Genomic DNA, 25,595 nt, shown 5'->3' with positions numbered 1-25,595 from the left:
CAGATTTAGCTGAATATAAATTGTAGGCCTAGTATTTAGGCCCTGGATGACAGGTATACGTTTACGGACAGAATTAGACTTGGAGATGCACAGCACCTTTAATGTAATATACCCTTTTATGGATAGTTTTAAACTTGGCCTGCTACAGCGGGAAACCACTGATTTAGGGAATTGCTAATTTAGGAATTGTATTTCAACCCAGAAAAAAAATATATACTTTGCCAGACAGCAGACAGTATTACAATTGGCTAGCCACAACTGAAACACCAGATTTAGGGTACTGCTATTTTGGCAATTGTATTTTACCCCTCAATAAAATAGTAAGCACAGCCAAGCCCCTGATATAGAATATAGCAAAAAAAAAAAAAACACTATTGGTTAAATGTACTTGGTGGCAGCTTGTGCTGGCGCACCACAAGACACAAAATGGCCGCCGATCACCCCAGAAAAAAGTGACAGAAAAACGCTCTGGGCAGCCTAAAAACAGTGAGCATTTAAATAGCAGAGGTTGAATGATTCACAGCTGTAGATCGATCACTTCATTAAGTGTTTTGGAAGAGTAAATCCCTGCCTAATCTCGCCCTAACAGCAGCTGCATCCTATCCCTACACTGATCAGAGCAGAGTGACGCGCGGCGCTACGTGACTCCAGCTTAAATAGAGGCTGGGTCACATGCTGCACTGGCCAATCACAGCCATGCCAATAGTAGGCATGACTGTGATGGCCTCTTAGGGCAAGTAGTATGACACTTGTTGATTGGCTGCTTTGCAGCCTTTCAAAAAGCGCCAAGAAAGCGCCGAACACCGAACACCGAACCCAGACTTTTACGAAAATGTTCGGGTCCGTGTCACGAACACCCCAAAATTCGGTACGAACCTGAACTATACAGTTCGGGTTCGCTCATCCCTATCTGTAAGTGATCAGAACTGATCACAGTCAGATCTATAAATAGTATTAGTGTCACCTTAGTTCGCCCTCCACCCAAAACGCAGTGTTTGCCCGATCAGGCCAGATCGGTCGCCCACATGTGCGTTAACCCACACCTGCAGTGCCCAAATTTTTTATTTTTTTTTTATGACTGCGCAATCACTACACAAGCGCTGCGGTGATAAAAAAATCAGTTTTGAATTTTTTTATATCAATCGCAGCAGCTTCCTGTACTTCGCTAGCCTCCCATTTGTAAGACAGTTCTTGCTTTTTTTCTTGGGTAGTCTCAGGGAATACCCCCTAAATTTTGTTGACCAAATGGCAGAATCCAGCGGGTCAGAATACGAACCTGTAGAAAGCAGTGGCAGTCTGACCCAAAGTTTGGACGATGAGGTTGAGGTCCCTGATACCACCAGGCGTACCTGGCCCCGTGTTGCTAGACCACAGGCTGCGCAGTATCCGCTTCAAGGGAAGCAGAGTGGGGCTGACGCTGTCGGATTACGTGGTGAGGCATACACCAGCAGCGCAGCCCATCCTGGACCTAGTACTAGCACTGCCGTAGAACATGGTGAAGTGGCGAGGACCAGAAGGGCAGTTGAAGCTGGTACGGTGGCACATGCAGTAGTTCCCCCATCGCAGCCACCGCACAGACAGGCCTGTAGAGCCCCTAGAGTCCCTGAGGTGCTGGCAAACCCTGATTGGCAGCCTCCATCTTCAGCCGCACCAGTAGTTCCCCCTTTCACCGCCCAGTCTGGAGTTTGGGTTGAGACAGCTCAGATGGGATCGGCACTGGGGTTTTTTGAGCTGTTCTTTACTGCGGAGCTCTTTGACTTAGTCGTGGCAGAAACAAACCGGTATGCCACTCAATGTATAGCCGCTAACCCGGGAAGCTTTTATGCCCAGTCTTTCCGGTGGAAACCCGTCCAAGTTTCCGAATTTAAAACTTTTCTGGGCCTTCTCCTTAACATGGGCCTGACAAAAAAGCATGAATTGCGGTCATATTGGTCCACGAACCCAATTCATCACATGCCCATGTTCTTTGCTGCCATGTCCAGGACACGATTTGAGACCATCCTGCGTTTCCTGCACTTTAGTGACAACAGCACCTCTCGTCCTAGAGGCCACCCAGCTTTTGACCGGCTCCACAAAATTCAGCCCCTCATAGACCACTTTAACACCAAATTTGCAGATTTGTATACCCCTGAGCAAAACATCTGCATAGACGAGTCCCTTGTACATTTTACCGGGCGCCTTGGCTTACAAACAATACATCCCAAGCAAGCGCGCCCGGTATGGGGTCAAATTGTATAAGCTCTGTGAAAGGGCCACAGGCTATACGCACAAATTTTGTGTCTATGAGGGAAAATATCAGACTCTGGAGCCGGTCAGTTGCCCTGACTACCTGGGGAGCAGTGGGAAGACAGTCTGGGACTTGGTGTCACCCTTATTTGGCAAGGGGTACCATCTTTATGTGGACAATTTCTACACAAGTGTACACCACATCAGGCATTTGTTTCTAGAACAGATTGGCTGCTGTGGCACTGCGCGACCTAATCGCCGGGGCTTCCCCCAACGGCTCGTTACCACCCGTCTTGCAAGGTGGGAGAGGGCTGCCTTGTGTAACGAAGAACTGCTCGCGGTGAAATGGAGACAAGCGTGATGTTTATATGCTCTCCTCCATTCACGCAGACACGACAATACAAATTGAACGAGCAACTGGAGTCATTGAAAAGCCCCTCTTGGTCAATGACTATAATTTGCTCATAGGAGGGGTGGACTATAATGACCAGATGTTTGCTCCTTATTTACTCTCCCGCAGGAGCAGATGCTGTATAAGAAGGTGTCTGTATACCTAATTCAATTGGCGATGTACAATAGTTTTGTTCTCTACCGTAAGGCTGAGAGAACACGATCCTTCCTCAAATTTCAGGAAGAGATCATCGAGAACCTCCTGTATCCAGGAGGTTCCGTGGCCCCAACCACCAGTGTAGTGAGCCGTCTACACAAGCGACATTTCCCCAATGTCGTTGCTGGTACTCAACCCAAGCGTCACCCCGAAAAAGATGTCGTGTCTGTAGCAGGAGTGGAATAAGGCGTGACACCCGCTATTTCTGTCCTGACTGCCCTGACCACCCTGCCCTATGCTTAGGGGAGTGTTTCTGGAAGTACCACACACAGGTACACTTAGTATAGGGATACCTCTCCTTTCACCTGGGACAAAGTGCATAATGTACTTCGCCACATCTCTGGGCGATTTGCGCTTTGCACATTGTCCCATTTGGAAGGAGAGGTTTGTCCTATAAAGGTAAAAAAAAAATTGCAGGTAAGCAAAAAAGTTAATGTTCCAAAAGTTCAATAAAGTTTATAAAAGTTAATGTTCTGTTCAAATGTTATATAAAGTTAATGTTAATAAACTTATTTTGTTGCGTTTTTTTTTTTTTTTTTTACCTTCTAGGGGGACCAACCGATCGACCAGCTGCAGCACTGATGTGCATTCTGACAGAAGCATGGCGCTGCTGTCAGATTACACAAAAGTCGGTGTATGCGGCGCTGCATGACGAGATTTCTCCTCTGCAGTAAAAAAGATAAGTTTCCCGAGGCTTATGAGCTGAAGGGCGGTGTTCATATTGTTTGGCAAACACTTTGTATATAAAAAAAATAATAATGCCGGCAATGATTTATTCATCCACATCGATTGATGTGAATGGAGAAATCGGGTTTGCCAGGGCATACGGGCTGAGTGAGTTTGGATGTGGGGCGGAGCTCCTATGTCCTGGCAGACGCCTTTCCCCTCCTTTTTATTTTGCACATTTTTTGACAGAGATTTTTTCATCCACATTGATCGATGCGAATGAAGAAATCTATGCCGTAAATTTTTTCTTTCAGCCCAGAGGCTGAACGGAAAAAAAAATCTTATTACCTGTATGCTCAATATAAGGAGAATAGGAGAATAGCAGAAACTCTGCTGGCCATACATGTAATGATTGCGGAGACCCTCAAATGCCAGGGCAGTACAAACACCCCACAAATGACCCCATTTTGGAAAGAAGACACCCCAAGGTATTCGCTGAGGGGCATATTGAGTCCATGAAAGATTGAACTTTTTGTCCCAAGTTAGTGGAAAGGGAGACTTTGTGAGAAAAAAAATAAAAAATCAATTTCCGCTAACTTGTGCCAAAAAAAAAATCTTCTATGAACTCGCCATGCCCCTCACGGAATACCTTGGGGTGTCTTCTTTCCAAAATGGGGTCACATGGCATTTTAGGGTGCCTAAAGCGTGAGAAGAAATCCTGAAAGTACTCAATGGAATTCGGGCCCCTTTGTGCACCTAGGCTGCAAAAACGTGTGACACACATGTGGTATCGCCGTACTCAGGAGAAGTAGGGCAATGTGTTTTGGGGTTAATTTTTACATATACCCATGCTGGGTGAGAGAAATATCTCTGTCAAATGACAACTTTGTATAAAAAAAAATGGGAAAAGTTGTCTTTTAGAGAGATATTTATCTATCAGGCTTTACCCATAATCATCCATTTTCATTTATTTTATATCCACATGATTGTAATTACATTTTTTGGGAGTTGCTCAAATAAATTAAGCTAGCATACACAAATACACAGGGTATTGTATAAAATTATCTGTGATCCATTTCCGTTTATTTCTGTCTCCACATGTTTCCAATCATTTTTTTTGGGGTGGGGGGGAGTTACCGATTATATTCAAACCAGAATATACTTGATTACTACACCAATACAGAGGGTATCACACACAATTATCTGTGAGTGATAATGAAATTAGGCTTAAATCTGTTTCGGTTTATTTCTGTCTCCACACGTTTCAAATCAGTTTTTGGCTGGTTATTGATTTTATTCAGGCCAGCATATATGTGATTACTACACCAATATCCAAGGTAGCGCCCAATATTATCTTAGAAGCCCAAATATGTCAGGGCTATGGAAGGCTTCCAAATGAAAGACCCAGAGCCAGAATGTAGGTAGTAGCAGCACCAGCTATCCGGCACAACCACAGCGGTGTGCAAGATCTGCAGGATTAAAATAAGCTTTGGCGATTCAAACACATTCATAGCTACCAGAGGTGTATTGCACCACATGAGGTGGCATTACCAACCAGATCTTTTAGGAAAATTCAACTGGCCGGTATTCCCAGTCTGAAAAAGTCTGTCCTCCTTCTCTTAGTCCTCTTTGTGGCAGCCAACATGCATCTCCAAGTAATATAGAATCTTTGGCATCATCTTCATCATCACCTGCTTCTTCTCCTGCTAAGCCTCTACCTTCTTCTTAGCTGCATCATGAGACAGCTATAACGGAATGTTTGGCTATGAAAAAACTTTTCTCCACCAGCAATTAGCTTGTCACGGAGGACAACTTGGTCTCTTTGGGTGTCACCACGCCCCCCGCGGCGCTGAAAATGACACTGAAGGCTGGGCAAGATAGAAAATGGCTGAGGTGGATGAATAGATCTGGCCTTGCTGACTGCTGCTGCCTCCATCACGCCACCACCACCATCATGGCCCTGCTTTGGCCTGCCAACCATCATGCTCTGTATTGCTTCTGCCTCCATCATGTCACCTCTGCCACTGTTGCGACCCAAAGATTATCCTGTTCTGTACAGATGCTGTTGCTTCCTCCATCATGCCACCGCCTCCATCATGCCGCTGCTGCAACCTGCCAACTATCATGTTCTGTACGGCAGCTGCTTCCACCTCCATCATGCTGCTGCCACCATCATGTCACTGCTGTGACCTACCAACCATCGTGTTCTGTACAGTTGCTGCTGCCTCCATCATGCGACCCCCACTATCACTCCACTGCTGCAACCTGCCAACCATCATGTTCTGTACTGTTGCTGCTGCCGCCTCCATCATGCCACTACCACCATCATGTTGCTGTTGCGACCTGCCAACAATCATGTTCTGTACGGCTGCTGCCGCTGCCTCCATCATGCCACCACCTCTATCGTGCCAATGCTACGGCCTGCTGACCATCATCTTCCGTAAGGCTGCTGCTGCCTCCATCACCATGTACTATGTTTAAACATCATCTGCTCCCGATAAGGGAGAATTTATGGAAGCTTTAGAATCCGAAAAAGCATAATACATGTGCAACGCGGTGTGTTTTTAAACACGCTGTATGTTAATGCCATCAAACATGCGATTACCTGCATACTGTAATATATGTATATATGTGTGTGTGTATATATATATATATATATATATATATACTGTATAATCTGAATGGCTTATTTACTTATTATAATGTTCAGTGACATTTTTATTTCTTCCAGATACCTCACCTACACAGAAAGATGCCTACTGTTTTCCAAGAGTTGTCCAATGCAGAAAATTATTGTAGAAACCCTGGTGGAGAACATGAGCGTCCATGGTGCTATACTACAGATCCTAATGTTAGATGGGAATATTGCAACATTCCAGCGTGTAGGACAGGTAATTTGACTTGGTACTACAGAACTGGTACACATCCAATTATATTGTAATCTTTGTTGTCAATGTAGTCTACTAGAATATGTTTTAATCAGCTCAAAAGAAATAGACCCTAGTGGCATGTTATTGACATCACTGTCAGCTCAAAATGGATTTGTCATCTGATTGACCTTTGACCTGGGCCTTCCTGAGGATGATCTGGTAAAATTATGGTCAGTCAGAACCTTGTTAAAGGGAAAAAAATAACAATTGCCTAACATTTTCCCATAGACATTGAATTGTTGGAGCATCACTATTGGATCTGCTTATAAAAATCTAATCTGGATGAGATAGCGTAACTAGAGTAACAACAAAGGATACCATATACTATTTTCTTCCAACATCTGCCTAGATAAGGTTACAGTATCAATGGACACTGGCTGTAATTTTTAATTTTGCTGTGGTACTTCTACAACTGTATTTTTGAATCGACCCTTTTGAATACCTTTAAGTATAAATGCTCAGCATAGACAACTAATAGGGGACTTCATGTAGCCTATAACTACAGCATGCCATGCTAGGCCCAACCCAGATACATCTGCAATGGAGACCCACGGTCTGGTGGTCACAGGGCTGGTGATCCATGGTTTGTGGCTCAGCCTCTCCATCTCAGCATCTTCTTCTGGTCACCCTTACAATCTTGCATGAGTCCCTTCTTCTAAGAACAGATACAAAAGGTCAGTCTGTCTGGTTTGGTGTTAAACAAGTCTGGCTTTTTCCCTCCAAAACATACTCTTCTTTAAGCCTTATGGAAAATTACGTGCTTTCCATTATTAGCTAGAAAGTCCCAAAAGTCTCTCAGTATTCATTAACCTTTTCCACAGTGTCGTACAAATACCATGCAAATGAACAGGATATATGTTTCACAACCAACATATAAAATGCAATTACACAGTATTAAACAGTAAAAAGCTGAAAACTCAGTGCCAGTTAACCCTTTAAAGTGAATTAAAGTAAAGATTAAACAGGCAAATGTCCATAAATGTCCAGACTTCAAAGAATTCCTTTTTCAGGGCACTACACATCCTGGTAGTAGCCTAACACCTATCATTGTTTTGCCTCTCTTACAGTTAGTCTTAACACTATTGTATTCCTCTTGATAATTGTGACACATTGACTCCTGCAGAACCATGGCCTTAAGATTGCAGTGGTTTGTTACAGTAGTTCATATGTGCTTCTTGAATTTCAGTGATGGTAGTGTTATAGTGCATAAGACCATGTACATAAGCACAGGAGTCTTAACACATTGACATACAGAATTAAAGGGTTTGTCTAAGTTATGTAAAAGCTCCCCAAAGCCATACATTTTGATAAAGTAATAAAGCGCTATCCCCACTCATCCTCCTCACTGCCAGGCTTTGTTTACTTGGCAGCATCAGTGACCTGTCTTTATACAGTACCTGATGTGACTGCTGCGCCAATTATTGGTCACAGAGGTAAGGAGGACCAGAGCAGCTTGGCTTGAAGAGGAAGAAGATAAAATGGATGTAGATGGCTTCTTCTTCTTATATCATAATTACTGGTTTTGGGAAGCTTTTTGACTAATTCAAACAACCATTTTAATATAACAGTTTTGGGCCTTTTAAATACTGCTGTGTAGTAACATAATTTTTTTCGTATTCTCTTAAGTTACACCACATTTACCAACGACAATAAAAACAGCACATGAGCTGCCTGTTATGCCATCAACATCATCATCGTTCTCACCAACACACTCAATGACGGTCATCATATCAACAATCTGCAGTTTCGCTGGCTTAACACTATTGATAATTATAGCTCTTGTATGTTGCCGGAGACAGAAGAAAATGAAAAGCATAAATAGGTAATACTTGGTGTGTCCATATTCATGCATTTCTATGATGCATCTTGCAGCTGGGAGTAGGCAATATTTAAAAGGTTTGTTCCATATAAAATATTCTACAATTATCAAACCAGCACCTGGATCTGAATACTTTTGTAATTGCATCTAAGTAAAAATGTTGTATAGACACTGAGTTATTCAATAAAATGTATCTGTATAGCGCCACCTGCTGTTTGTTTTTTTACGTGCTCAGTTTAAATCTTTACATGCATGAAATGTACATATTTATGATGTTATATGACATTGCATGTCTTAACCGAACATAATGAAAGGCAATGGAGGGAATAAAAAAATAAAAAAATTGTACATTTCAGTTCCACTTTTGGTTGCATATTAGTCACTGGTTGTAAAACCTTTAGAACCAAGTATTGTTTTAAACCACTGTAAATTTAAACCTTTGTTGGACCCTGGTATATCAAGGGGAACTAGTAAAGGCACATTGATCTACCATTAGCAACAGTGAATACACTGACATTGCGTTTGTACCCATACACACACTGCTGAAAATTTGGCTGTAATAATCCCACCACAAATCCCAGGATTGGACAAGGTTTAATCACTTTGAAATACATGAGCAATTCACATTCTGGAATAGACTATATAAAGGGTTTCTCCATAATCACATTTATCACAGAATAGGTGATAAGTGTCTGATCATGAGAACCCCACCGATCATGAGAATGGGGATCCCTTGTCTGAATGGAATGGTGGCCACGCTTTTGCTGTACCACTTCATGCAAGGTGCATGGGCCTGATGGAGATCGCCAAGTGCTGTACCTGGCTATCTATGTCAGTCCCATAGACACTGAATTCTCATGATCTGCAGCTGCGGGCTAACTGGCCATACCCTAAGACAGAGTGACATGGGTATATCTGATTTATAGTGATTAATGGTGAATTAATTTGTAAAAAAAATTAATTTATTGACTAACTTCGGAAGTTGCCAAATCAAATTTTTTCAAACTTGGCTCATCTCTAAAAATAAGTCCAAAACTCTCAAAGTATGATTTTGCCAATTTTAAAGCCAGAATTCTGGAGTGCAGGGCTTAATAAATTCTCAGCGTTTCCAGTTATCACTATTTGCATATGAATAGAAATTTAGGTGAGGAATATACCACTAACCCTGGTTACATAACATACTACTTATTCCTATTTTTAACATGTACAGCTGTAATATTGCTCCAAGCAAATGATTTATAGTATTTATTCATTAAAAATCTTTATTATATATTGCAGGGAAGCTACTGCTCCAACACTTACAGCTCTTCCATCAGAGCTTGTACTGGACAGATTACATCCAAACCCCATGTATCAAAGAATGCCTCTTCTTCTCAACCACAAACTCATAAGTCTTGAATATCCCAGGAATAATATTGACTATGTCAGGGATATTGGAGAAGGAGCTTTTGGGAGGGTCTTTCAAGCCAGGTAAATACATGCTATTTTCTCCTGCTTTCCTGGACACGTGATAAATGCTCTTTACATCAGCATCAGTCATCTCTCATTGACATAGATCCTCCATCTTTGACTGACACGCAGACTTTGTTACTGAGCCTTGGATTTGCATTGTGTCTTTATTCTAACATATGCTCATCTCCATGAAATGTGACATTTATCAACACAAGTTGAAATATCTCCTTCTGCTCTTATTAAAATATTTGTCTTGTGTATGTTAAACACATGCCTGTTCCTAAACTTAGCAACCCCCTACCCCCCCAGTACTATATTTCAGCATTTGAAACATAATTCTCTGTTTAGTGCCAATAATATGTCAACGAGCTGCATTCTGTTTATTGTAAATGCAGGGAAGGCGTTTGTCAATGCAGGAAATGAGAAGCATGCCATTTACTGAGCCTGGGTGGGGGGGTAGTCATAAGCTTCAGCTATAATATATTATTGTATGGGTCAAACTGGATGTGTGTACACGTCAGGATAAAGGGAATGTGGTTCAATATTCTACTGCGCTAATGCGCATGCACCCTATTCTTCACCAAGTTATGGCTGGCTACCATTGGGGACTCAACACATCTTCTCCAGTGGGAGCAATAGGTTTCCTAGCTTATTATTGTCCTGAGAAGGTGTGCTTTTTATGTTGTTTGCCCATATTCCGACTTTCTCCCAATTTACTAGATTCCAACCCTCTGCTGCCTGACCTGACCAGTGCCTTACCTCCTTATTGACCCTTCCCTACCTGTTCTGACCTGGGGCTGTGTCAGATTGGTCATACTTTGCCTGCCTTGATCTTTGCCTGACCATGACGATGGTTTAACCTGATTCCTCTGTGCTCTGCATTGGTGTCTCTTGACCCCATGGGTCAGCTATCAGTCACACAGAGACTATTGCAGGAGTGAGAAGTCTGGTGGTTCCTCTGCAGCAAAGTCCAGATCCCTGTATAGGGGTTAAAGTTTGAAAACCAGGGATTTCCAGGATAATGCCCTTAGAAGTAGTAAAGCATGCTAGCCCACAGGGGAGGTGTGGTGGTTGGAAATGGAGAGGATGGAAGCAGTGGTGGTGGCAATCAGGGTGGTTGTAGTCCACTCTCAGGGTGGCTAATGTCTCTCTGTCCAGCATTCCCTGGGCCATGCATGCAATCAGTGGAGGGCACACCTTTTTTTTCCTCTGGAAACACCCTGGATATTTCAGGCTCCTTCCTGGTGTTTGCTGGGGTGTCTTGATGTCATCGATGAGTAGTAGGATGCAAGACAGGAGGGCCGCTTAGCTATTTTCAGCATTCCCATAGAAATGAGTAGATGGTGGCCATACACGCACAGTCCATTCTCCTTCAATTTGCCGGCCCCGTCCTAGAGATAGGTCACCAATGTGTGAGATGGGCCAACCCTTTTAAGTTAAACTTCTTCTTTATTAACCTCTCCCCCTTTTAAAAAATATATATTTTAAAATCTACTATTGTCCTATAGCTGAGAGCCTTAACTGCTTGTAAAATGCATTGTTATATTAACAAATTAATCTTCACCTTCATGATGAGAAATATATAACTATTCTTATGTTGCTTTTTAGGGCACCAGGGTTACTTCCTTATGAACCTTTCACAATGGTTGCAGTAAAGATGCTGAAAGAAGAAGCTTCTGCTGATATGCAGGCTGACTTCCAAAGGGAGGCGGCGCTTATGGCAGAGTTTGATCACCCCAACATTGTAAAGCTTCTAGGTAAGAAAATTTTATTTTCCGTTCCAGTACATACAGGACATTTCTGTGATGTTTCTGTACTTTAACAATGAGGTCAACTGTGCAGTGTATGTCCGTAAATGGGATTAGCATATTTACACTCAGAAAAGTACAGTTGCATTTCAGACTAATCAATGTATTTTAGTTTGCCAAGTAATTTTCCTTTACTATGAATTCTAAAAGCAATATAATCAATGCTGAAATATTGGATGGCTGCTTACTGGCCATTTATTTAGGGATTGTTGTTTGTGGATACAATTGCACCCACTGCCTTCATTATAGTGTCTCTTATTTAAAGGGTTATGTGACGTGATAGTCCCTTTAAATGGGATATCAGCAAATTGCAATACTGTATTAACCAGATAATTAATGGCAGCATTACACTTAATAACAATCCTTTATCTTAAGGTCCATTTACATGTGCGGACTGAGCAGGCAATTATTGTTCCAGATAATCGCTTGCTCGTCAGCAATCACCTCCTCTCAATGGGGACGATCGATCGCTGCTGCAATTGTTCGATCCCATAAAGAATGATTGTTTCCAGGCAGCAGATTGCTGTTTACACAGGAGGATCTACTGGAGAGGAACAATGATTTTGGTGACTGTATCAATGATGCTTTGACCCAATGAACAAGTATTTGCTTATTCATGAGCAGTGATGGCCAGTTCGCATTGTTCGCAAGCGAACATATGCGGGCTGCCATCTTTTTTCACAAGTCCGGCAAGGCACAGGTAAGCCCTTACCAGTGCCTGTGCATGAGCCGGTCTGAAAACAAATGCAGTCAGTGGGAGCAGGCAGTTCCGAGAACAGCCCGATGAAGGCCCCCGGTGGCTGTTCTCGGAACTGCCTGCTCCCGCTGACCACACTTATTTTCAGACCAGCTCGCGCACAGGCACAGGTAAGGGCTTACCTGTGCCTCACCGGACTTGTGAAAAAAGATGGCAGCCCGCATATGTTCACTGGCGAACAGTGACTGGGGGCACCCATACATTTACGAGCATTGGAAACTAGCATTCGTACAAGTGTTCATGACTGATTATCAGCTTAGAACTAGTTTGCTGGCTATAAAGTCAAATATAAAGTCAATCAATACAGAATTGTCTAGTAGTAATGCAGTCATCTCATAGTAATTAGCATGATTACTCACCAGTAGTATATGGGCTATTTATGCAGCTTGTTGTTGCTGATGGCACTACCTACTAAAGACAAATATCAGCATCTTTAACTGAAGCTTTTCTCTTTCCCTGTTTCCTTGTTAAAAATAAAAAAAGAACTTGATGATCTTTTAGCCACATATTTTCACAAATTCTTCTTGAGATGACATTATACTATATTCCTTAGTGTATTGTTTAGAACAATCTGTTCAGAATACTTAATTTGGCCCATTCAACTTTGGCACAATTTCCAGAATTAGCAGTTAGACCAAAGTTTAGGATTTAACAGTCCCTTTCTTCTCTAATCAAGATATACTTTGTTTAGTTTACATTTGTGATTTTGTTTGGAACCTAAAGTTAACCTTCACTGGACTGACTGCATGGTTAAAAGGAACCTGTCATGGTGATCATGCAATCCGATCTGCCAGCAGCATGTTATAGAGCAGGAGGAACTGAGCAGATATACGGTATATTTTAAAGGGAAAAAGATTGTCTAACTTTTAAATTAGTGATTTCACTCTCTGCACATTCTTTACTTAAAAATCCAAAGGGCAGTCCTATTCAGCTGTACACAGTAGTGTTAAGCGAACCCGAACTGTAAACTTCGGGTCCGTACCAAACTTTAAAAATTTTTGTACCCGAACCTGAACTTTGCCGGAAAAGTTTGGGTTCGAGTTCAGTGTTTGTGCATTTAATAAAGCTTGTTGAAAGGCTGCAAGGCAGTCATTTAAAAATCTTTTAAGCTATGTGCCCTTAGAAGCCATCACAGCCATGCCTACTAATGGCATGGCTGTGATTGGCCGGTGCATCATATGACCCAGCCTCTATATAAGCTGGATCACGTGTAGCACCAGCTCATCAGCTCTCAGTAGTGAAGGGACAGAAAGCAGGCAGCTGAAGTGAGGGACAGTGTTAGTGCAATTTTTTGTGGGTGCAATACACCATCTTTGCACCCCTGACACAGAAAGCTAATCATAAATCTGGCTGTTAATTCTGAGGGTGACCTACAGAGATTTCTTTGTGGGTGCAATGAAACATTGTACTTTGTACCCCTGACACACAAATATAATAGTTAATCCGTCCGTTAGGTGCACGTCATATACCCATTTATTGCGTGAAGTACACTTGCATTGCATATGTGACAGGGAAATTGATATAGTTAATCTGTCTGTTAGTTCAGTGGGTGACCTCAAAGAATGAGGAGAGCATCAAATAAGGGACGTGGCCCTGGTCGTGGGGCTGCTGGGGTTGGTGGAGCTCCTGTTGCAAGGAGAAGACGTGGTCGATCTGTGCCAGCTACACGCTGAAATGAAACGCCTTCCTCAGGTGCACATAGCGACAGAACGTTCAGCGTTATTTTGTAGGCCCGAATACTGGTGTAGAACAAGTAGAGGCGGTAGTAGATTGGGTGGCTGACAGTGCCTCCAGTTCCTTCACATTGTCTCCCATCCAGTACCCTGCTGAAAGATTAGAGTTGGCACCTGCAGCCCATGGGCATCTGTCTTTCACCTCACCCCCTTGCAAATTAGCCAAGCAGTCTGAGCCCCAAGTCATGCAGCAGTCTCTTATACTTTTTGATGACTCTGCTGGCAGGGTTTCCCAGGGCCATCCACATAGCCCTGCTCCAGAAGTGGAAGAGATTCAGTGCACTGATGCCCAACTACTTATGTTTCAGGATGAGTACATGGGAGGACCACCGCAGCATGTCTCGGATGATGATAAAACACAGGTGCCAACTGCTGCGGCTTTCTGCAGTGTGCAGACCGGCAAGGAGGGCAGGGGTGAAGAGTGGGTGGAAGATAATGTGGAGGATGATGAGGTCCTAGACCCCACATGGAATCAAGGTCATGCGACTGACGTGTGCAGTTCGGAGGAAGAGGTGGTGATCACACAGCACCAGCCACACAGAAAAAGAGGGAGCAGTGTGCAAAAGCAGAGTGACCATCCCCTAGCCAGTACGCCTGCTACTGCCCACTGCACCCAGGGACTGAGCACACCAAAGCCAGCTCCAAGGAGTTCCCTGTCGTGGCAGTTCTTCAGACAATGTGCTGCGGACAAAATGCGAGTGGTTTGCACGCTGTGCAATCAGAGCCTGACGCAAGGCATAAATGTTCTAAACCTGAGCACCACTTACATGACCAGGCATCTAAGTGCAAAGCTCGAGCGGCAGTGGAGTAAACACCTCAAAAACCACGAAAGATCTGCTGGTCCCTCTTCTGTTGCAGTCTCGGCCTCTTCCTCCCCCTCTGGAGTGACAGGGGCACCTGCCACCCTGCAAACAGAGGATGTGGCAGCAATGCCACTACGCAGGGGTGGAGACAAGGATGCTGTACTGAGAAAAAAATAACTCAAATGGATATATACGCTGAGGTCCTTACAGCCCTTTGGACTCAATTTGGAGTTCAATGTGGCAGGGATCAGCTAGATTCCCGTCCGTTATATGTATCTCTATAAATGTTTTTATGTTTGTAGCTTTTTATGCACCCCCTTTAAATGATTTTAACAGTGGTGAAACATCTATGTCAATGCATTTACAGTTTTGGAATTTTTTCCATGACTGTGGTTTTGCAGCAGTGGGCATCTCCCACTTTTAGGACGCACGCATCTACTTACACATCATGATCCACACTGGAGATCTATATGTTATATTTATGCGGCACTGCTGGGTTTCAGCAACAAAGCGCGATTATTTCAGCGGTCATGTGATTGAGTTTTTTCCGGTCACATGACTTGCACGCCGGCTATGATGCCGTCGGTGCAGGCGCCTCTGATTGGCTGTTGCGCCGCTAGTGTAGTCTTGCGCTTTTTTTGCTATACCTTGGACTGTCACTGCCGAATGACGCGCGCGGTCATGCGCAGTTGCAGTTGCGGTCGACATGCGCAGTCGTCATAATCGGAAGCTACGGGTCACGCTTATTGCCACTTTGGATCATCTAATACAGGTGAGGTATCAACTGCTTTGGGAGTGTATGTTCATCCATTAGTAACTGCTGTGAGAGTCCACTGTGATTTGTTGCATTTGATGTGGGCTGGTCGATCAATCTGACCATTGGGCCATCATTAATGTGGGAGTGTCTAATTTTTAGTATTTATATGTGAGCTTGTGCATTTGTAACATATGCTTGACAAAGGCTACACTTAGCCGAAACGTTGCTACCTTTGTACACTGTGCTTTGGGGTTTTGCACAATAAAGAAGATTTGGTTGGACATGCTGCTGTGGCCCTCGATTTTTACTGCCTACTTTTGGACCGCCTTGGATCTGGGGTCCCTTGCCCAGCTGCATTATACCACCACAGCTCTGCACAAGCCGAACGTAGTGCTGCTCCTGACTCCCCTTTTTTCTACCACATTCATCACCGTCACCAAGCATCTCCACAATGTCCCATAGAAGCGTTCAGCTGTCCATCTCCCAAACACTGGAGAGAAAGAGGAAGTACCCCCCTACCCACCCGCGATCCCTGGCTCTTAAGGCCAGCATTTCAAAATTCCTGGTCTTTGAAATGCTGTCATTCCGTCTGGTGGAGACAGAGACTTTTAAAACACTAATGGCGGTGGCTGTCCCACAGTACGTGGTTCCCAGCCGACACTACTTTTCCAGGCGAGCCATCCCCGCCCTGCACAATCATGTGACAGACAAAATTAGGTGTGCACTGCGCAACACCATCTGTGGAAAGGTCCACATAACCACCGATACGTGGACCAGTAAGCACGGACAGGGATGTTATATCTCCATAACTGCACATTGGGTAACTGTAGTAGCTACTGGGTCTGATGCGGATAGCAGTTTTGCACATGTCCTTCAGCCACAGAGGATTGCAGAACGTTTCTCTTTGCCTTCTGTTGCCTCCTACTCCGCTTCCTCCTCTACCGCCTCCTCATCTGGTCAGCGTAACACTTTCACCACCAATTTCAGCACAGCCAGGGGGAAACGACAGAAGGCTGTTTTGAAACTCATCTGTTTGGGGGAAAAATCCCACACCGTGCAGGAGCTGTGGATGGGCATGAAACAACAGACTGATGAGTGGTTGGTGCCAGTGAGCCTCAAGCCTGGCCTGGTGTTGTGCGATAATGGGCGAAATCTAGTAGCAGCTCTGGGCCTAGCCGGTTTGACGCACATCTCTTGCCTGGCGCATGTGCTGAATTTGGTGGTGCAGAGGTTCCTGAAAAATTACCCCGATATGTCAGAGCTGCTGCAGGAAGTGCAATCCGTCTGTGCGCGCTTTCGGTGTTCTCACCCTGCTGCTGCTCGCCTGTCTGTGCTGCAGCGTAACTTTGGCCTTCCTGTTCACTACCTCATATGCGACGTGCCCACAAGGTGGAACTCCACCTTTCACATGCTGGAGAGACTGTGCGAGCAGCAGCAGGTGATAGTGGAGTTTCAGCTGCAGCACGGACGGGTGAGTCGCTCTGTGGAACAGCACCACTTCACCACCAACGAGAGGGCCTCCATGTAGAATGTGTGTGCCGTGTTGCACTGTTTCGAGTACTCCAACAACATGGCCAGTGCCGATGACGCGGTTTTCAGCATTACTATTCCACTTCTATGTCTCCTTGAGAAAATGCTTTAGGCGATGATGGAAGAGGATATGGAAGAGGAGGAGGAAGCGAGATCATTTCCAAGGCCAGTCATTCACAAGTGGCATAGAGGGTGGGTGCCTGCACCAACCTGGTACACAATTGTCCAAACACGGCACAGTTCTGGAGGATAATGAGGAGGAGGAACCATGTTCACAGCAGGGTTGCACCCGAAGCAGCTCATGGGCATCACTGGAGCGTGGCTGGGGGGATACAGAGGACACAGACGATACACCTCCCACAAAGGACAGCTTGCCGTTGCCTCTAGGCAGCCTGACACACATGAGCAACTACATGCTGCAGTGCCTGTGCAATGACTGCCAAGTTGCCCACATTCTAACCAGTGCTTATTACTGAGTAGCGACCCTGCTGTATCCCCGTTACAAGGACAATGTGCCGTCCTTAATTCCGTCACTGGAGTGTGATAGGAAGATGCACGAGTACAAGCGCACGCTGGTAGACGTGCTGCTGATGGCATTCCCACCTGACACCAGGGGCTCAGTGGAAGCACAAGGAGAAGGCAGAGGAGGAGGAAGAAGTCGCCAACACAGCTGGGGCACCACCAGCATCTCAGAAGGGAGGGTTAGCATGGCCGAAATGTGGAAAAGATTTGCCAGCATGCCACAACAACCAGCACCACCAGCTGATATGGAACCCCTTAGCAGGAGGCAGCATTTCAGCAACAATGTGTACTGACTGATGGGTCTGCCCCATTCAACTTCTGGGTCTCCAAATTGGGCACATGGCCTGAGCTTGCCCTTTACGCCTTGGAGGTGCTGGCCTGCCCTGCAGCCAGTGTATTATCTGAACGTGTGTTCAGCACGGCAGGGGGGTGATAACAGACAAGCGCAGCCGTCTGTCTGTACCTTGTGCGGAATAGACAAGTATACCGGCTGCACACAGCCATTGTTCTACTCCAGCGCTAAATACTAAAATAGTGTTGGCTACCTCCACCTTTTCCACCACTGCTTCCAACTACACCACCATGTCCACCGTCTCCTCAATCTCCTACTCCACTTTGACCTCTGCCTTCTAGTTCAAGATCATTATTATTATTTTTTTTTTTATTCTATGTTATTTTAATTCATATCCCTATCCACATTTGTTTGTAGGGCAATTGTCCTGCTCTTACCCCTTTTTTGCTTCCTTTTTCAGCCCTGTAGCCCTTTCTATAACTTTTTTTTAGAGCTATTTTAGTGCCCCAAAGTTCGGGTCCCCATTGACTTCAATTGGGTTTGGGGTCAAGTTCGGGTCCCGAACCCAAACTTTGTGGCAAAGTTCGGCCGAACCTGGCGAACCCAAACTTCCAGGTGTTCACTCAATCCTAGTAAACAGCTATTTCTGCATGCTACACAGGAAATGCTGTCAATCAATGAGTAGGACTGCCCATTAAAGTCCAAAGCATAGAAAGATCAGATAGTTGAGGTAACAGGTTTTCTTTAAGAATGTATTTTTTATTTATTCTTCAGCTACACATTAGCATATTCTGTCAGATATGTGAGTTTAGCTCACCTAAGAAACCTCTTGCATTTTTGTCAGGGCGACCACCATTTAAGCAATTACTGGAAGTCTTGCTGTACAAGTGACTCCTTATCCATGCTAAATGTACTTGTTTAGGTCTTTTCCACTTCCACTATGAATAAACCATGGACTTAGTTATAGGTAATATGTTGGTTCTTTCTGTGGTTTAAAAAGTTTACTTCCGACTACCTGTTCCAGATCTTTCTTTCATCCACACACAGTAATCTACTGCCTTGGGCTCTCTCACTAAAGTTATCTCAGGATGACTTTAGGGTAAAACTTTTTAAACCCTGCCACCCATAACTTTGTAGCTGATGAAGGTTGCCAGCACATGTACAGTTGTGTTCAAAATAATAGCAGCCAGACATCACTAACTTGATCAATCACTGTTTTTGGTAGAAATTATATTTCTACATGGCAAATAATTTACTAGCAGGTGTAGTAGAGTAATAAAAACCCAACAGTACCAACAGTCATGACATGCATGCTGCTGATTCTCTGTAATTCAATCACTTATTGAAAGGGGCATGTTTAAAATAATAGCAGTGTGGAGTTCATTGAGTGAGGTCATTCATTCTTTGAAAAACAGGTGGCAATTATTGCCCATTTTGTGGACTGATGAAAGTAAGATTATTCTTTTTGGGTCTAGTGGATGAAGACAGTTTGTCAGACGACCCCCAAACACTGACTGTGAAGCTTGGTGGTGCTAGCATCATGATATGGGGATGTTTCTTATACTACGGTGTTGGGCCTATTTATCGCATACCAAGGATCATGGATCAGTTTGAATACATCAGAATACTTTAAGAGGTCATGCTACCTTATGCTGAAGAGGAAATGCCCTTTAAATGGGTGTTCCAACAAAACAACGACCCCAAACACACCAGTAAACGTGCAACATCTTGGTTCTGAACCAACAAGATTGACATTATGGAGTGGCCAGTCCCAATCCCCGGATCTTAATGCAATAGAAAACTTGGGGGGTGACATAAAAAATGCCGTTTCTGATGCAAAACCAAGAAATAGAGAAGAACTGTGGAATGTAGTCCAATCGTCCTGGGCTGGAATATCTGTTCACAGGTGCCAGAAATTGGTTGACTCCATGCAACACAGATGTACAGCAGTTCTCAGAAACTGTGGTTATACAACTAAATATTAGTTAAGTGATTTAAAGGAAAGCAAAATCTTCAAACATTTTTCAGTTTATATAGTGAATCTTTGAGTTTGTAAAGAAGAATACAAACACTGCTATTTTTTTAACAGTCTAATATTCACTTTTCAATTTTTTTAGAGGAACAACACACATATTTTTCTGCATGTTTTTATTTAGAATAGAATGTGTAGTGTTCCCAAAGCATTTGTTTTTATGGAAATAGAAGCTATTGGAAGGATTTTGAGCTTTATTCCGTTTTTTAAACACACTGCTATTATTTTGAACACAACTGTATGGGCAACAAGTTGAAAAAAGCCAACATGAGTCACCAAACAGATCAACTCAATAAAGATTTCCTGATTTCCAAAATTGGGGTGAATGAAGAACAAATTTCAAAACTTCTGATAAACCCAAGTATATTCAGCTGTCACCTTTATTATAATGATTAATCACAAAAGGTTAACAATTTGCATTACTCCGCAAACTTGATCATGCACATTCCATTGTTTGCGGTCAGCTGGCCTAGTAGTCACATTGTTATCGTCATTCCCCTCGAGAACCATAAACAGCAGCTGGATTGGCATGTCATATATTTCTACACCAGCTTTGGCAATCTCACAAAATGGTGATTAGACCAAACTGCTCTCACCAATACTAATAGAGAATAACATGTGCACTTGTATATAAGTAAAGGGTGTATTTTCAGTTTACATTTTATTTTCTAAAAGAATTTGGACTCAAAGAAGTCTCACAGACAAATTTATTAAATGTCACATGTTGCAGTCCACTAGACACTTTTGTCTAGTGTACTAGACAGTTCATAGATCTGGTGTAAGTAACACCTAATTATTTTTTACTCAGTTTTTAAATGTGAATGCAGCATAAAATCACAAAAAGTTGCACGTTATGGACGTGGCAATACCGAATATGTCTATTTTATTTTTTCTATTTAAAAAATATATAATGAATTACTTAATTGGGGAATTTCTTTTTTACATTTGAAACCTTTTTATTAATTATTTTTTTAAACACTTTATTTTTTTATTTTACACTTTGCGTCCCCCATAATGTCATACAAGACCACACTATTGATTTCTCCTGTAACTGGGGCTGACACGGTATGGAAGACCCGACAGCTCCTGCACTCTCCCGCCCTGGCGGTCACATGACCACCGGGCCAGGACAGGAAACGCATAGCAGCGATCTGGAAGGCAGAGACACCAGGGAACTGTCCCTGCCTTCTCTCTGGGTTTCCCTGCTGTCACTGATAGCAGGCCCCCCGCTCGGCAGTCCATCTTGCAGAAATACAAATCTATGCCGGCTATTAGCTGCCATAAGTTTGAACTATAATGTAGGCCATTTTCTGCTGAAACGTCACCAGTGCAGTGCTAAACATTGACTCACTGGTGGAAGACATGTACTGTCTCTGGCCATAATTGCTGCTCCACATGTTGATAGTGGAGTGCACTTTGCAGAACAACAAGAATTCCAAGGAGCAGCTTATATTCCCCATGTGAGAGTAAAAGGTAGTGATTATTATTTTTTTATGTATATAATGGTGGCTAAGTATACTCAATCAAGGCTGAATGCACACCATCCACTAAGCGGTACAGTAGCAACTGCACTGCCAGCAAATTGGCCAGGTAGGAGTTCAGTAAGTACGCAAGCGGATTACAGGGCACGTATTATTGTTTCCTGCCCAGACATTTTTTTATGGATAACTGATGATGAAGTGGAGGAGGAAAAGGAGTAGTGGGAAGCAATAGCTGATGACGCTGATGGTTATGATGCCAAAAATGGCTATGTACCATGGATGTGGTCTGACAAAAAGGAGGACAGGCAGACAGTGATGGTCAGTTCGCAGTGTTCGCCAGCGAACACATGCGGACTGCCATCTTTAGTAAGGTAGACTCACCCCGTCCGGCGATGCACAGGTAAGCCCTTACCTGTGCCTGTGCCGGGAGCTAATCTGAATTCAAATGCGGTCACTGGGAGCAGGCAATTCTGAGAACAGCCCGATGAAGTCCCCCGGCGGCTGTTCTCGGAACTGCCTGCTCCCGGTGACTGCATTTGAATTCAGACTGGCTCCCGGCACAGGCACAGGTAAGGGCTTACCTGTGCATCGCCGGATGTTGTGAGTCTACCTTACTAAAGAGGGCAGCCCACATGTGTTCACTGGCGAACACTGCGAACTGACCATCACTGCAGGCAGATACCTACCTATCATTATGCAGTGTCTGATTGACATTACATTTATTCTGCAGCGGGATAAATTCAATTTGCCTAGAAGGCAAATTTCTTCGTGCTTCATGTTAGCAAATCGGTTTAACCTGAAATAGTATAAAAAGCAAAAAAATTCTAACTTACCGCCTCCATTTGCTCGCGACGGGCCGCCAGCCTCCATCTTGCTTGAAGATCTCGGCCAAAATCCTGTGCGGCGCGAGATTACATCATCATGCCGGCCAGCGTGATGACGTAATCTCGCGTCGAACGGGATTTTGGCCAAGATCTTCAAGCAAGATGGCGGCCGCCAGTCCGTCGCAAGCGAATGGAGGCGGTATGTTTGATTTTGTAAGTTTGAATTATTGTTCATTTTACACATTCAGATGCCTCTGAGGGGTACAATGACGGTGGGCGCTACTTACAAAAAAATGTGCTTCATGATGAAGCAATTAGTCACAAAGCAAATTTTTTTGTTAAATTCGGCGAAGCAGCCGAATCGAAATTTTAATAAATGCGCTCATGTCTACTATTGCACAATACTGTATAAGCCCAGAAAACCAATGCACTTCCTAGTTGGAATGATACTTTGGGGGAGATTTATCAATGTCTTTATGACACTATTGTAAAAAAAAAAAGGGTTAAATTATGGTGCAGGGCTAAACAGACAGGGTGGGGTTTAGTGTGGCCACCAGATTTACTATAACTTACATCCAAAACTAGTCTAAGTTATAGCTCAAGCCTTCGCCAGTTCCTAGATGGTATAGACTTGAGTTTCTGGTGCACTAAATGCCAAAGATACACCTAATCTATAAATTAGGTGCATCTTACTCCAAGGCAGGGAGATTAAGACTGATGTATGGGAACAGCTGTCTTGATAAATCTCCCCCATAGTGCCTATGACACGTACACCGAGTCATCACTGCATTCCTATAGTCATTCAAGATTGTCTGAGGCTTAAAGCAAGGCATTAAGCCGGGGTACCACCTGAGATCATGTGGTCCTCCTTCTTTATCTTCTCTGACTCCTGATCTGTAAGATGGTGAATGCCATTTTGAGCAATTCATTTTGGATACCAAAAGTTTCAGATCAGAGAAGCAATACTTAAGAATACCGGAGGATAGTGTTAGTAGTTCATGAGTGATGTGGCAGATGAGGAAGATGATCTTTTCACCAGCAATATATTCCTACTCCTTGTCAGCCTAGTTTCAGATATTAGTGTGCTGGTGATTGGGAAGACGGTACAAAAATATAAGTAAAAACTTTTAAAAAATGACTAAAAATTGTTTTACTTTAAAATCCCGTACTAAATGTATATATTACATTTTTATCTATTTTCAACTACCAGTAGCAAGATAATCTTACAATGTTATTATTTTTTGAGGAGATGTCTATAAGTTATTTTTCTTTAAAATCATGAATAATACATACATAGATATGGAATAAGTGTAATGTAGAAAGTATCATTAACACAGTTGTACTTTCCTTCCTTTCAGGTGTGTGTGCTGTTGGAAAACCAATGTGTCTCCTTTTTGAATATATGGCCCATGGAGACTTAAATGAATATCTGCGACATAGATCACCACGAGCTCTAAGCAGCTTAAGCCACAGTAGCCTTGCTACTAAAGTCAGACTCTCAGACCTGAATCCATCACCACTGTCTTGCACTGATCAGCTCCACATTGCCCGCCAGGTGTCAGCGGGGATGGCCTATCTCTCAGAGCGGAAGTTTGTCCATCGAGACCTAGCCACCAGGAATTGTTTGGTGGGTGAGAACATGGTGGTTAAAATAGCTGATTTTGGTCTTTCTAGAAACATATACTCTGCAGATTACTACAAAGCAAATGAAAATGATGCCATCCCAATCCGTTGGATGCCTCCAGAGTCAATATTTTACAATCGTTATACAACAGAGTCTGACGTTTGGGCTTATGGTGTTGTCTTGTGGGAAATTTTCTCATACGGCATGCAACCTTACTATGGCATGGCTCATGAAGAAGTCATATATTATGTTAGAGATGGTAACATTTTGTCATGTCCTGAAAACTGTCCACTAGAATTATACAACCTTATGCGTCTGTGCTGGAGCAAGATGCCTACTGATCGTCCAAGTTTTGCATGTATTCATCGCATTCTGGAACGCATGTATGACCGAGCTGTCTCTGCTCAAGTTTGAGGGATATATTATTCAGTGTGACATGGCAACTTGATAAGTCCCTTGAAAACAGATCTAGCTTTTCTTCTGATCATGGTTTGTGTTGCATGGAAGCATGGAATGGAGCAAAACACACCCATGGACAGGCAAAAGGACCTACAGCACCAGCATTGAAGCGAACATGGTCCTTAAAGCTTTGCTTAGTGGAGAGAATAAATGAGAGCAAAGAAGCATTTCACTTTGAACGTTGGAACATTTTTATTTAAATGAATTAATACAATTCAGTGAAAACATGTCAAATAGGTCCAAAATAATAAGAGCAAAATCTAGTGTACATTTGTAATTGTATTTCACTACTGAAGTTTTATAGGAACAGAAATAAGTTGCTTGGCGGGGAAATACATCTTCTAAAATGCATCATTCATTCCTAGTATTGTAAAATCAAGGGTCTTGTGAATCAGAACTCATATAACCAGTAGCATTGTATGTTTTTTTTTTAAATACATGGTTGCTTTTCTTCTGCAAATGGTGACAGTGTCTAAATGCATGTAAATGCAAGGTACATATTAAAGAGCATCTGTCAGTAAGATCAATTTTTTTATTTTCTTTTTTTAATAAAAAACATCATAGAAAATTACACACAAAACAAGATATATTTTCCATCTTATATCTACGAACCACCCCCAACACATCCTACCCCTGAGAGGGAGAGAGGGGGGGGGGGGGGTAAAAAAAAAAAAAAAAAAAAAAACACCTTCATAAATAAATTTTCCTTTTCTTTCCATCCCCTAATTATTATGCATTATTATTCAACCAGTGATTCCAAAGTTTGAAGAACAAATCCTTCTTTTCCCTGTTAATATATATTATTCTCTCCATCCTTATAATATTATCCACTGATCTCCTCCACTCTATCACAGAGTGATAGGGCAGCCCTTAAAATAAGAAGTCTTGCTTGAAACAACAATTTACAAAGTATCTGTTTATCCATTTTAGAAATCCGCAAATGTATCATACCTCCTAATATAGAAGCCAATGGATCTCGCTCTATTTGTACTCCAATATTTTTCTTAATAATACCCGCTATCTCAGACCAATATCAGAACAGTTTAGGACATCTCCATACCATATAGAAAAGGCCTGCTTTAGGGCTGAAATGATTCATCATGATACATAGTCAATGTAATCGATTAAAAAAAATCCTTGATGCAGTTTTCCCGCATCGAGGATTTGTTTAAATCACGTGACCACGGAGCGTGAGTGAAATGAAGCCTTTCACTCACCACTCCGTGGCCTCCAGTCGGCACCTCACTGCAGGGCCTGGTGTGCACACATCGTC

At 43.1% G+C, this 25,595-nt stretch overlaps 1 protein-coding gene across 2 annotated transcripts in view; it reads left to right on the top strand.

The window, feature by feature from the left end:
• Positions 1–24,849, top strand: part of LOC122920487 (muscle, skeletal receptor tyrosine protein kinase-like) — a 229,185-nt gene extending 204,336 nt beyond the window's left edge. For both annotated transcript variants that reach the window (XM_044270028.1, XM_044270019.1), the window contains 5 exons: positions 6,231–6,390; positions 8,056–8,251; positions 9,527–9,718; positions 11,309–11,457; positions 23,598–24,849. In XM_044270028.1, the coding sequence (XP_044125963.1) occupies positions 6,231–6,390; positions 8,056–8,251; positions 9,527–9,718; positions 11,309–11,457; positions 23,598–24,277 (1,377 nt within the window). In that variant the 3' untranslated portion in view covers positions 24,278–24,849. The remainder of the gene's footprint in view (positions 1–6,230; positions 6,391–8,055; positions 8,252–9,526; positions 9,719–11,308; positions 11,458–23,597) is intronic.
• Positions 24,850–25,595: the final 746 nt, after the last annotated feature.

Source organism: Bufo gargarizans, chromosome 1 (assembly GCF_014858855.1).
Source record: "Bufo gargarizans isolate SCDJY-AF-19 chromosome 1, ASM1485885v1, whole genome shotgun sequence".
Classification (NCBI taxonomy): domain Eukaryota; kingdom Metazoa; phylum Chordata; class Amphibia; order Anura; family Bufonidae; genus Bufo; species Bufo gargarizans.
The sequence above is the reverse complement of the archived record's forward strand: the minus strand, read 5'-3'. Positions and strand labels throughout refer to the sequence as shown.